The sequence below is a fragment of the Jaculus jaculus genome, chromosome X (assembly GCF_020740685.1).
Source record: "Jaculus jaculus isolate mJacJac1 chromosome X, mJacJac1.mat.Y.cur, whole genome shotgun sequence".
NCBI classification, from domain to species: Eukaryota; Metazoa; Chordata; class Mammalia; order Rodentia; family Dipodidae; genus Jaculus; species Jaculus jaculus.
This window is the reverse complement of record NC_059125.1, coordinates 153,357,334-153,371,594: the sequence shown is the minus strand read 5'-3', so window position 1 is coordinate 153,371,594 and position 14,261 is coordinate 153,357,334. Positions and strand designations below refer to the sequence as shown.

The window sequence follows — 14,261 nt, the reverse complement described above, 5'->3', positions numbered from 1 at the left end:
GGCTTCCAGCCTCTGCAAACGAACTCCAGACGCGTGCGCCCCCTTGTGCATCTGGCTAACGTGGGACCTGGGGAACCGAGCCTCGAACCGGGGTCCTTAGGCTTCACAGGCAAGCGCTTAACCGCTAAGCCATCTCTCCAGCCCAGGAAAATCATTTTTGAGGAGAAAACTTTTTCTTGAGATACAAACATCTACTCATTTCAGATGGGCAACAATGAACAGACCAAAGACTCTACCCAAATGTAGCTTAGTGAACCAATGAATTTATTAGGCTTACATACAGAAACATAGGTGAGAAAGTGTAAGTGTAAGTGACCTCCAACCACACCACTGAAAGTCATCTCAGTACAGATGATAACTTTCCAGTAGCTGTATAGATAAGCTTCCCCCTTCAGTTAGCCTTCCCATGTACCATATGCTCTAACAACTCCTGAAACCTTGTGTAGCAGGGGCAGTATTACAAACAGCTGTCAGGGAAGTACAGGAAGGAGTGACTGGAATCTCAGGAAAGGGTCTAATGACCCTCCCTAGCCTCCTTCTATAATAAAGCATCAACAGGCCCAATCTTGAGGGTCTCTGGCTAGTAGTCAGGGCTTCTCTGGTTAAAATGGTAATAGTTTTTTTTTAGGATAGCACTCTACAACAAGCCCTAAGTAATAATAAGAGGCCAACTTTAGAGATCTGAGAGGATCATCCCAGACATAGGGAATAGAAAATGCAAAATGGGGAAACCATGGTTTGAGTAGAGTGAAAAATTCAAATATATGTGATATGGGGTGGGAAAATGAGGTAGCAAAATCGAGCAGATCCTAGAAGAAGATCCCTTTATTACTTATCACTTTCCTACCTTGCTTTCTACCTCATTATTGCACATAATTTCTATCTTACATTTTCTGCATTTCCCTCAAATTTCCAACACTTTCCAATATTCTCACTCTTAGCTGATCTTGTGCAATGAAGCTCTATGGACTACCAATATATTTGTTGACATCTGTACCAACATACTCTGCCTCACACGAATGACAATAAATAGATCATCTGTTCTAACTAAAGCCCACCAAACCGGTTTTACACTTGATCTAATCCCATTTCCCTTCAATAAATGTTTCTCCAGAAATTTCTCTTTTTCTGCCTTATACCATAAATTTTACCCTCTCCACTGAATGAGACTCATCAGCATCAATCATGATATTATTAATGGCCATTTTTTCATTTTAGCTATCAGACATCAAACTTTGAAACTATTGCAAACTCCTCAGAGAATCTTGTTGACTATAATTTTTTTGTTTTTAAAAGTTTTATTTATTTGAGACAGAGAGAGAGGGGGGGGGGAATGGGTGTGTGCCAGGGACTGTAACCACTGCAAACGAACTCCAGATGCATGCACCACCTTTACATCTGGCTTATGTGAGACTTGGAGAATTAAACCTCGGTCCTTAGGTTTTGCAGGCAAGTGCCTTAACTGCTAATCTATCTCTCCAGCCCTGACTATAATATTTAAAAAAATAATTTGATTATAGACTGAATACTAGGTAAGATAAAAATTACTGAAATGGGGTCTTGAAAGATTGTTCAGTGGTTAACGCCACTTTCTTGCAAAGCCTGACAGCCTTGGTTACATTCCACAGCATCCATGTAAAGCCAGATGCAAAAAGTAGTGCATGTGTCTGGAGTTTGCTTGCAGTGGCAAGAGGCCCTGGCTTCCAACTTCTCTCTAATAATAAATTTATTTTAAAAATTACTGGAATGGTAAAGTGAAGTTAACTGAGGGAGAAAGTCAGATTACAAACACTGCTTCTATAATAAGAACAAAATCAAATCCAAGCATCATGGCACCTGGGAGGCAGAAGTAGGAGTACACCTGTGAGTTTGAGGGCAGTCTGGGACTACAGAGTGATTTCAGGTCAGCTTGGGATAGAGTGAGATCCTACCTCAAAACAAAATGAAACAAAAAAGACAACAGTGAAGCCAAATAGAAAATGTGAAAGTAAAGAAGGAATAAAGAGCAACGAAAGAATGATTACATGGATAAATATATATAAATAAGTATTGTTTGGTTAAATGACAAAATGTTTAATGAGCTTTAAAATATGCAGAATTGCTTTTATCACAATAAGTTTGTTGAAAGAACACAGGTGTCATGAAACCATTCTTGAATGTAAGCCAAAATTGGGAAGGGGAAAGATCCATAGCAACACAATGAGCAATGGATGCATAGATTTTTGCAAGTCTGCTGTTACTGGCTATCTGATCTTGCAAGTAGGCTGGTAAGATGGGAAAGGAGCCCTTCAAGAATGCCTGGAAATGGATAAACTGAAACCTGAATATGGGCATGGTATCACCACTCACATCTACCTATGGAAATATGAGACCAGCAAGTATTGTGTAGTTGTCACACTGGAGCCCTGGGACACAGAGACTATCAAAAACATGATTGCAGCCCCAACTCAGGCCAACTATGCTGTCCTGATTGTTGCTTTTTCAGTTGCTTTGACAAACTTGTAACTGGCATCTCCAAAAGTGGATAGACCCATGAGCATGTCCTCTAGTTTACACACTGGCTGTGAAACAGCTAACTGCTGGGGTTAACAAAATGAATTCCACTTGCACAATCCAAAAGCTAGAAGAGATGTGAGGATGTTAAGGAAGTCAGCACCTACACAAGGAAAACTTGCTACAACCTTGACACAGTAGACTTTGGGCTAATTTCTGGTTGATAGGGTGATAGCATGTTGAAGCTAAGTGCTAATATGCTTTGTTTTAAAGGAGAGAAAAATCATTTGAGACCATACAGTTTATAGCTGTACTTTATACTCTATCCACCAAATTGTCCAACTGACAAGCCTTTGTATCAATTCTTTCATAATGACTAAAAATCTGGTGGTACTGGTACTGTCCTTATGGGCTGAGTGGAGACTAGTATTCTGAAACCCAGCATAGTGGTCACCTTTGTACAGTCAGTATCACAACTGATGGAAAGTCTGTTGGAAGGAAACATATAGCTTTTGTTGAAGCTCCTTTTGGAGACATGTGCTGACACAACCAGATGAGAGAAACAATTTCAAAGGAGAAAAAGATTTATTTTAGTTCATGGCTTCATGGTTTTGGTCCATGGTCCCTTGGCCCTACTGATCTGGAACTATAGTGAAGCAAAGCATCATGATGATAGAGTGGAACAAAACTATTCACTCCATGGTGACTAGGAAACAGTGAGACAGTAAAAGGAAAGATCCACAGCTAAGACATACCCTTCAATGGCATGCCCCTAGTGACCTACTTCCTCTAACCAGGCCCTATTTCCCACAATTCGACTACCTCCTAACATCTATTCAAAATTTGGAATCCATCAATATATTAAACTGTCCAGCCTTCATGATCTAACTATCTCTCCAAAAACCTGCACAGACACATCCAAAACTGTGCTTTACCAAGCTCTTAGGTGTGCCCCAAGCCAATCAAGTTGATAATCAAGATAAATTATTCCTGGAATCATTTTCAAATCTCCTAAAAGAATGGCAATCAGCCAGGTGTGGTGGCACATGCCTTTAATCCCAGCACTCAGGAGGCAAAGGTAGGAGGATCGACATGAGTTCGAGGCCACCCTGAGATTACATAGTTAATTCCAGGTCAGCCTGGACCAGAGTGAGACCCTACCTTGAACCCCCCCCTACCCGAAAAAAAGTATGGCTATCAATCTTCAGCTCAACAAACTTTCAAACAATTTGACAATCCTGCACAGTTTCAGGATAATTCCCTTAACAATGAAAACAGCTGCTTCCATTTTTGGTTTTTGTTTTGGTTCTGTTTTGTGGTGCTATGTCTGGAACCTAAGGCCTTGTGCAGAACAGGCAAGCACTAAACCACTGAGCTACACCCTCAGCTCTTGATAGACATGATCTTGACACTGAAGCCCACATTGTCTCCAAAAGGAGTTTCTTGTGCAATCGCCATATCAACAAAATCTGCATGTTGCCTTTCAACAGATTTTCCATCAGTTGTGAGACTTGAACCCCTCAAGTCCTGATTATACTGTCCTGATTGTAGCTCCTCTTGTCAGTGAATTTGAAGCTGGCATATCAAAAGGTGGGCAGATCTGTGAGCATGTCTTTGTACTCAACAAACTGTTTATAAAATTAATGCAAAAAATACAAAGGACCAAGAAGTCAAGATCATCATAAAGAAAATGAACAAGAAACTGGAAAAACTGCTATATAACATATTGTGACTTATTTTTAAAAATATTTTATTTATTTGTTTGCAAGGAGAGAGAGGGAGAGAAAAAGAGAGAGAATAAGAATGAGAATGAATGGGCACACCAGGGTCTCTTGCCACTACAAACACTAGATGCATGTGCCACTTTGTACATCTGGCTTTACATGGGTAGTAGAAAAGTGAATTCAGGCCCTCAAGCTTTGAAAACAAGTGCCTTTAACCTCTGAGCCATTTCCCTAGTCCTCATGTTGTAATGTATTTTTAGCTTGCAATAATTAATACAATGTGACAGTTAGTATAGGGAGTAACAAATAATAGAAAATACAAAATTGACATATACTTATATATGCTTGATTTATAACAGAAGCATCACAGAGTAGCAATTCTCTATAAAAATTTTGGTATCCATATAGAAAAACATTAAACTAGATAACTATCTCACAACTTACACAAAATCCATCCATATTGGAAGTACAGATAAAGCTATAATTAATCTTAGAAAAAAGTAAGATGTATTAATCTCAGAGTAGGGAAAATCAATTGACATTAAGATACAAAATAAAAAAGAAAGAATAGTAAGCTTAGGAGAACTATTATATACCATGGCAAATATAATTATTCATAATGTACATTTAAAAATTATTAAGGGTAGATTTTGAATGGTCTTACCACTGAAAAATAAGTTTGTGAGGTACAGTATATATTAAATAGCCAATTTAGGCATTCCCCAATGGATATGTATATCAAAGCATCCATGTTATATATCATAAATATATAAAATTCATTAAAAGTAAGTAAGTAGGGCTGGAGAGATGGCTTACCAGTTAAGGCATTTGCCTGCAAAGCCAAAGGACCTAGTTTTGATTCCCCAGGACCCACGTAAGTCAGATGCACAAGATGGTGCATGTGCCTGGAGTTTGTTTGCAGTGGCTGGATGCCCTGGCGAGCCCATTCTCTCTCCTTCTCTCTCCCTCTGTCTAACTCTGTCACTCTCAAATAAATAAATGAAATACTTTTTTTAGAAAAGAAGTAAATTAAAAATCATTAAAAATATATTTCACTGTTTTAACATTATGATCTTGATGATGATTTTTAATAAGTAACCTAAAGTAAACAAGAAGATTAGCCACAGAATAAGAAATAATGTCATTTTATTAAACAGGAAAATGCAAAATAAAATGAGACACTCCTATATAACACTATGTAACCACCAAAATGGCCAAAAAAGTAAAAATATGATCAATACAAAAAATTTGTGAGGATTTGGAGCAAATGGAATTATCATACATTGTTAATTAAATGTAAAGTGTAACAGTTGCTTTAGAAAGACTGAAATAGGCATGCTCAGCAGTTCCATCTTAGATAGCTGTACAAAAGAAAGCTTATTTGTTCACCAAAAGAAATATACCAGAAGGTTCATAGCAGGATATGATAATTAATCATAGTTGACAAACTGACAGGATTTAGGATCACCATGGAAACAAATCTCTGTGTATATCTCTGAGGGATTTCCTAGATAGGGTTAGTTGAGGAGGGAAGACACACTCTAATTGTAGATGACATCATACCACGGGCTGGGATCCTAGACTAAATAGAAAGGAGAAAATAAACTTACCATCATTCATCATTCTCTGCTTCCTGATTGTGGACTCAATGTGACCAGCTGCATCACGTTTCTGCCAACATGCCTTCCCTGCCATGATGGACTATATTCCCTCAAACACAGCCAAATAAACCATTCCTTCCTTAAGTTGCTTCTCATCAGCTATTTTATCCCAACAATGATAAAGTACTTAGTATCCTATTGGTAAACCCCAACCTTTAACAAGAATTCATATGTCCATGATTGGTATAAATTTATCGAAGTAAATATAATATAATTCTAGAAATAAAAAGCTGTATTGACCCCCAAGAACATAGATGAATGCCACAACTATGATGTTTAGTGAAAGAAACAAAAGATATGTATATTATATGTCCATTTACATACTTCAAAATAGGCAAAGCTGAACTATATAGTCTTTAAGAATGTGTGAATATAAAAGGCAAACTTATAAAGAGTCAAAAAATGATTATCATCAATAGCAGGAGTGGTTATCTTTAGTAGGGAGAGAGGGAGTAGGACTGAAACGTGATATACAGTTTGCTGAGTGATGGTTGCATTCCTGAATGAAAGACACATGTTTTGTGAATTTTATTGTATATACTTTAGTTCACAATTTAAAATGTATTTAAAAAAATAATGAAAAGACATCAAAATAATGGGCTCTGAGTCTATCATATTCACATTGTATTTTGAGCATCATATTCACACTGTAATTTTGAGCATCTACTCTGTGCCAAGCACTGTCCCAGCAGTGGACAAATGAGGGAAAAACCCTGCTTTATGGAACTTACATACTTCCAAAGTCTGGATGGAATGATTAAGTATACAAAAAACTCCTAGTGAACTTAGGGACATAAAATTTTGTGAATTACTGATCTCTATGTATTTTTAAATTTAATTCATACAAATGCTGCATATGTCTAAAATTATATACACCTGGAAGTACTCCTCCTCTAGGCTTTTCTATCTTGGTTAATTACATCAGTATGCACTTATTTGACCAAACTAGAAACCTGAAAATTATTTTAATAGCTATTTCTCTGTTCCCAGCTCTATAGCACTTTTAGTCCATCATCAATTTTACTAACTGTATCTCAGATACAGGGAAAGCAAAGATGTGAGGCATTTTTTCTTCATAAATCTATTAATGTACTGCTTTTTCTCCAGGGACCTGAATGGCAATGCCCCTCAGTTCAAGAAAGTGGTTTTCCAGGAATTTACTGATGGATCCTTTACTCAGCCCTTATATCGTGGAGAACTAAATGAACACTTGGGGCTCTTGGGACCATATATAAGAGCAGAAGTTGAAGATAACATTATGGTAAGTAAAGGACAATGGAATTCCAATTTTTTAATGTATTTAGTTTGTTTCTAATTATAAAAATAATACATCTCTAAGATCATGTGTGTACATGTGACATGAAAATAGAAGCTAAACAAAGGAAATTAACAGGAGGTGGGAGAAAACAAGAATATGTAGGTACAGGGGAATGTGCTCAAACTATATTATATATATGCATGAAAATGTCCTTTTGTAAAATAGGGCCATGCACAATGAATGCATACCAATGACAAAAATAAATAAATGAACCAGGCATGGTGGAACACACCTTTAATCCCAGCACTTGGGAAGCAAAGGTAGGAGGATGTCCATAAGTTTGAGGCTACCCTGAGAATACAGAGTGAATTCCAGGTCAGCCAGGGCTAGAGTAAGACCCTACCTAGAAAAACAAAAAATAAATAAATAAATGTATTCTCATATTTAAAATTTTTAGCTAGGTGTGGTAGTGCACACCTTTAATATCAGTAGTCAAGAGGCAGAGGAAGGAGAATTGCTGTGAGTTCAAGGCCAGCCTGGAACTACAGAGTGAGTTCCAGGTCAGCCAGAGCTACAGTGAGACCTTGCCTTGAAAAAAAAACAAAACAATTTTTAATGTAGAAAAATAATTTATCATTTTGTTATACGTTTATTTTTCTCTTTATGCATTAAAATTACACTATATGTAAATCTGCTTAGTTTTAAAAATATTGTATTTAAGCTGGACATGGTGGTGCACACCTTTAATCCCAACACTGTGGAGGCAGAGGTAGGAGGGTTGCTGTGAGTTTGAGGCCACCCTGAGACTACATAGTGAATTCCAGGTCAGTCTGAGCTAGAGTGAGACCCTACCTCGAAAAGAAAAAAAAAAAATGAGAGAGAGAAAGAGGGAAAAAAAAAAAAGCAGGCAGAGAGAGGGGTTGGGGAGAGAATGGATATGCCAGGGGCTCCTGCTACTGCAAACAAATTCCAAGCAGTTGTGCTACTTTGTGCATCTGGCTTTATATGAGTACTGGGAATTGAACCTGGGTCATCAGACTTTTCAAGAGTGCCTTTAGCCACAGAGCAATCTCTCCAGCCCTTTAGCTACTTTTTTTTTAATGTTTTGGTTTTTTAAGGTAGGGTCTTGCTCTAGCTCAGGCTAACCTGGAATTCACTATGTAGTCTCAGACTGGCCTCGAACCCACAGTGATCCTCCTACCACAGACTCCCAAGTGCTAGGATTAAAGGCATGTGCCACCATCCTGGTCTTTAGTTACTTTTTTAAAAATGTAATCAACATTTTATGTCATCCAAAATACTTCCTAAGTAGGAATGACTACATAGTAGTTTACTATATGAACTTATGGAACCAGGAACCAGATCTTACTTAACCATTTATTTGAACAACTTTTGAGAGTTTCCTTTTATCACTTTGCAAATAATTCTGTAATCACAACCTTTTTCTAGGATAAAATTCCAGAAGTGCAACATACTTAAAGACATTTATATAGGAATCATCTGTTAATGTCTTTTGTAAATTTGTCTTTTATTAATATTACCTTACATATTAGATAGTAATCATCGATAATTTTAGTTAAAAGCGTTTTTATAAGTTGATTACCTCTTAATTTTACATATAATGGTTTCTGAAATAAAACAGGTTTTGTTTGTTAGAAGTAACCCATAAGACTTTCCTCTTTGACACTTAAATTGCTTTTTTGGTAATCTTTTTTATGAGACAGAGAGGGAGACAGGGAGAGAGGGAGGGAGGGAGAGAATCAGCACACCAGGACCTTCAGCCACTGCAATCAAACTCCAGACATGTTGCCATCTTGTGCGCATGTGCAACCTTGCACTTGCATCATCTTGTGTGTCTGACTTACATGGGATCTGGAGAGCCAAACATGGGTCCTTTGGCTTGGCAGGCAAGCGCCATAACTGCTAAACCATCTCTCTAACCCTTACATTGCTTTCATAATTATAAAAATTCCTCTAGGGCTGGAGAGATGTCTTAGCATTTAAGGCACTTGCCTACAAAGCTACTGGGCCCAGGTTCGATTCTCCAGAACCTATGTAAGCCAAATACACAAGGAGGTGCATGTAGCTGGAGTTTGCAACAGCTAGAGGCCCTGGAATGCCCATTCTGTCTCTCTCTGTCTCTCTCTCCCTCTCTCCTTCTCTCTCTCTCCCTTTCCCTCTCTTTCTCTCTCAAAGAAATAAATAAAAATAAATAATACAAGAAGAATAATAAAACTCCACAATGCAAGACCCATTTTCATTAACAAGGAAGGTCTAATGGGAGGGGGTAGATCACAGATGAGCCTAAATAATGGTACCAAACTGCCTGTATTTACTGTAAAGAAAACTAATAAATTAAATTTTAAAAAAAATTCTCTATACCCAGAAAATTTTAAATATTTTCTTCTGTAGCTTGATTTTTATATTTACCTATTTAATCTATCAATATTTACTAGAAACTATAAGTTATTTTGGTACACTTGTAAGAAAAATATCAAAGTAGTTTATTTTATTCAAAAAAAGCCATTCATTTTCCCAATCAAGCATAGTATGTTAGCACATGCCTTTAACCCTAGCACTAAGGTAGGAGATAGCTATGAATTCAAGGCTGGCCTAGGGCAACAGAGTGAGTTCCAAGTCAGCCTGGGCTAGAATGAGACTCTGTCACAAAACAAAACAAAATAACAACAAAAGAACATTTTCCCAGTTGACTCACTAGTTATAGTAGGAATCTAGAAGGCTATAAAACTATGGGATTATAGTTTTTGTGGCTTGGATTTTATTTTACATTCCCTGTCTTCTATAATAAATATGCATGTTTTTTAAACTGAAAAAATCTTTAAAAAGTATGCATCCATCCTAGAATTTGTCATGAAGAACCCTACATAGTAACTCCTAAGGATAGTGATATTTTCCCTTCTAGTTTGGAATCACCTTTAAGTATTTAAGAATTTTCACCTTTGCAATGTTAAATTCATATTATAATTGAGAATTCAAAATTCGTAGTTTCCTTCATAGATCAACAGGCTTGGATTCTAATAGCATTTATCCTCTTTCCACTTCCTCCAGGATATTAAAACCTTGGATAAAGACCAAAAGATGAAGAGATATGTAGCCTAAACAAATGATTTTAATATACTAAAAGATGATTTCTTTTTACAGGTAACTTTCAGAAACCAAGCCTCTCGTCCTTACTCCTTCTACTCTAGCCTCATTTCTTATAAGGAAGATCAGATGCAAGGAGCAGAACCTAGAAAAAACTTTGTCAAGCCTAATGAAACCAAAACTTACTTTTGGAAAGTGCAACATCATATGGCACCCACTGAAGATGAGTTTGACTGCAAGGCCTGGGCTTATTTCTCTGATGTGGATCTTGTAAGCAAGTCATCATTAGTTTGTTCTTTTATTCCTAGATAGGGTCTTGCTGTGGCCCAGGCAGACTAGATCTCACTCTGTAGTCCCAGGCTGGCCTGAAATTCACAGCAATCCTCCTACCTCTGCCTGTTGCATGCTTGGATTAAAGGCGAGCGCCTCCACTCCTGGCTTGGGTCTTTTTTTTAAAAAAATTATTTATTTATTTATTTATTTATTTATTTGAGAGCGACAGACATAGAGAGAAAGACAGATAGAGGAAGAGAGAGAATGGGCGCGCCAGGGCTTCCAGCCTCTGCAAACGAACTCCAGACGCGTGCGCCCCCTTGTGCATCTGGCTAACGTGGGACCTGGGGAACCGAGCCTTGAACCGGGGTCCTTAGGCTTCACAGGCAAGCGCTTAACCACTAAGCCATCTCTTCAGCCCTCAGGTCTTTATTGGAATAGTCACATTCTGTATTAAAAGAAATGATCTTTATATTGTATGCTAAGAATTTTGGTATTGATCCTAAACACAGTGATATCATATTTGTGTTTTAGCAATACCACTCTAGAATCTACTGCAGAGGATAACTGGTAATGTGGGAAGATGTGGAGCAGGTTAAATCAGATTATGGGTGGATAAGAAATCTGCTTTGGTTTATGGGTGAGAAAATGTACACTACTACATTTGATGTCTTCCTGCCCTAGGAAAGAGATGTACACTCGGGTTTGATTGGCCCTCTTCTGATCTGCCACACAAACACACTGAATCCTGCTCATGGGAGACAAGTGACAGTGCAGGAATTTGCTCTGTTTTTTACCATCTTTGATGAGACCAAGAGCTGGTACTTCACCGAAAACATAGAAAGGAACTGCAAGGCACCCTGCAATATCCAAGTGGAAGACCCCACTTTCAAAGAGAATTATCGCTTCCATGGTAACATAGCCCATGTATAAAGACCAGGTTGCATTTTTCCAAATGAGTCTTGAGCTGCAGGCATGAGTAATGTGTGGGTGGGTGGGTTAGATTGCTCAGCAGCTAGAGGCTTTCAAAGCTTCAGACCCAGGTTCAATTCCCGAGCAGCCACATAAAGCAGGATGCCAAGTGGCACATCTGTGATCCCAATGCACCTATGATAATGGGAGGTAGAGCCAGGAGAGTCCTAAACTTGAGGACAGCTAATCTGACCTTCCTTTTCAGTCTGACATTTCGTATGCAGCAGTGAGTCTCGATGAAGATGGAGCACAGACACCTCAAAGTTGCCCTCTGACATCCACATACACACAGTGGTATGCATGGTCATACACACAGACAAATGTAAATTTAAAAAATTAAAGAATAATTCTGGGTGTGAGATCCTGATAGGTATCAGTATTTGACAGAGCACAAGGAAATAAACTTTGACAATAGATTTTTAACAGCTTTCTCTGTGCACTTCTTCTCCAGCAATCAATGGTTATGTGATGGATACACTACCTGGCTTAGTAATGGCTCAAGATCAAAGGATTCGATGGTATCTTCTCAGCATGGGCAGCAATGAGAACATCCATTCTATCCATTTCACTGGACATGTGTTCACTGTACGGAAAAAAGAGGAGTATAAAATGGCAGTGTATAGCCTATACCCAGGCATGAACTAGTTTGTGTTCTTTCTTCTTCTACCATACTTGTTGAATACTTACATTAAGTGGTATAGGTACTGTTGATAAGATCTGTAACAAAGCAAAGAAGCTCCTTGCCAAAAGTATCTTAATTTTTTAAATAATTTAGGGCTGGAGAAATGGGTTAGCAGTTAAGGTGCTTGCCTGTGAAGCCTAAGGACCCAGGCTCGATTCCCCAGTACCCATATAAGCCAGATTCATAAGGTGGCGCATACATCTGTAGTTCATTTGCAGTGGCTAGGGGCCCTGCTTGCACCTATTCGCTCTCTCTCTCTCTCATAAAATATCTTAAAATAACTAATTTAATCTACACACAGAGAGAAATAAATTAGTGAATGAACAAGATAATTTCAGGTACATAAACATTTCTAGAAATTAATTAACATCATAATATTTTACTAAGATTTGTTTTTTTTTTAAATTTTCTATCTCAAATCCCACATATGGGAGGATAGAGCAGTGGCTCACAGACCCTCACATCCTACACTCCACCAGTAAGTAGTAATCCAAAGAATGCCTTGTCTGTGTGTATTTAATCAGTACACTGACGAAGCATTAATGGCAATATTAATAAAAACACAATTTTATTTTTACTCCCCATGGTCCCTTTCCAGTTCGATAATAGAAGTAAACTTCTACTGTTTCTTCATAAAAGTTCTAATCAGCCCTGTGCCTTTTCTGTGTACTATTTTTTCCAGATTTTTTTTTTTTTTTTGAGACAGGGCTCAGGCTGCCCTTGAATTCCTGAACCTCCCGCTTTCAAGCCTTCATTGCTATGATTATAGGCCTATACTCCTGGCTTTTCACTGTTAAGTAATAGATATGAAGTCCTTTATGATACAAATATAGTTCAAGTCAGAAATTACAATATTCATTTCATATTAATCAAATTTCTGAACATCATTTAATTTTGATCTTCTCTCTTCCAACTTGAGCCTGCATCAAGCTTGATGTCAGTATTGGTAAAGAGTTAAATCCTTTTTCCCCTACTTTGTGCATCTCTTCTTAGGGGCTCTTTTGAATTACAGTATGGATAAAGGTGAGGTAATAGGACAATCCATACCTACTTACAGCTGGCACTGTTGTGAGCTAGCTTCTTACTAGCTGCACCTGGCAATGTGTTAAGTGGCCTCTATTTCTTGTATGACACTTTCAAGAGTTCCATTGAAACTCCTTTTGGGGATTTCTCATAGAATCCTCTTGGCCTGGTTGTTCCACCCTTTTTCTGAATGTTCACTTAGTCTCTGAGCATACTTAAAACTGGGATCACTTTATCTAGTGAGCTGGATCCAGGAGGATCTTATTTTGATTTCTCGTTCTCTCAAGTTTATACCTAGAAAATAGGAACGACACTCCCACTAAAAGTGTCAGATAGCAGACATTTTTGGCTTGAGGGATTCAAGACTGGAGCCAAATTTGTTAACTCTAATTTCATATTTCACATAATCCAGCATATTTCATGCTCTCTTTAGTAAAAAATAATTTTTGTTCCTTTTGGTTTTGAAAGGGGTTTTTGAGACAGTGGAAATGCTGCCATCCAAAGCTGGAATTTGGAGGGTCGAGTGTCTTATTGGCGAGCACTTGCATGCTGGGATGAGCACTCTTTTCCTGGTGTACAGCAAACGTGAGTAACACTGTGAACACAGGCTCACCCCACCCCCGTCTGTTTCTATACAGCTCTCCTCAGAATGATCGTCTTGGTGAAGAAGTAAATATTAACTCCTATGATCGAACTTAGAATGAATATTGTGGTTATAAACCATCAGAATCCTCAGAGGAGGTGAAAATTTTGTGCACATGAAGCCCTGATATTTAGCAAACTAGTACTTAAACAAAATCTTCATTTTCATAATAGCAGATTGACGGAGTCACAGCCAAGAGGTCTCTCAGACAAACAAAAATGTCTTTGAGCTGCCTCATAGGGTAGAAACTCTAGGCAGAGAATCATACTGCCTAGAAGGGTACTTGTCTTTTATTAAGAAAAGTGCACCTGTTTATTTTTAATGTTATAGGTAAAGGTTCACATAACAGTAATTAAGAACAAAACAAACATAACAAAACATAATTAAGGAACTTAAAGTGAGTACATCTCAGGGAAAGCAGATCTCT

The 14,261-nt window shown here is 37.9% G+C and overlaps 1 protein-coding gene across 4 annotated transcripts in view; it reads left to right on the top strand.

Moving 5' to 3' along the window:
- Positions 1 to 14,261, top strand: part of F8 (coagulation factor VIII) — a 132,404-nt gene that overhangs the window by 70,093 nt on the left and 48,050 nt on the right. For all 4 annotated transcript variants that reach the window (XM_045140839.1, XM_045140838.1, XM_004672647.2 and 1 more), the window contains 5 exons: positions 6,986 to 7,139; positions 10,299 to 10,511; positions 11,199 to 11,427; positions 11,938 to 12,120; positions 13,660 to 13,776. In XM_045140839.1, the coding sequence (XP_044996774.1) occupies positions 6,986 to 7,139; positions 10,299 to 10,511; positions 11,199 to 11,427; positions 11,938 to 12,120; positions 13,660 to 13,776 (896 nt within the window). The remainder of the gene's footprint in view (positions 1 to 6,985; positions 7,140 to 10,298; positions 10,512 to 11,198; positions 11,428 to 11,937; positions 12,121 to 13,659; positions 13,777 to 14,261) is intronic.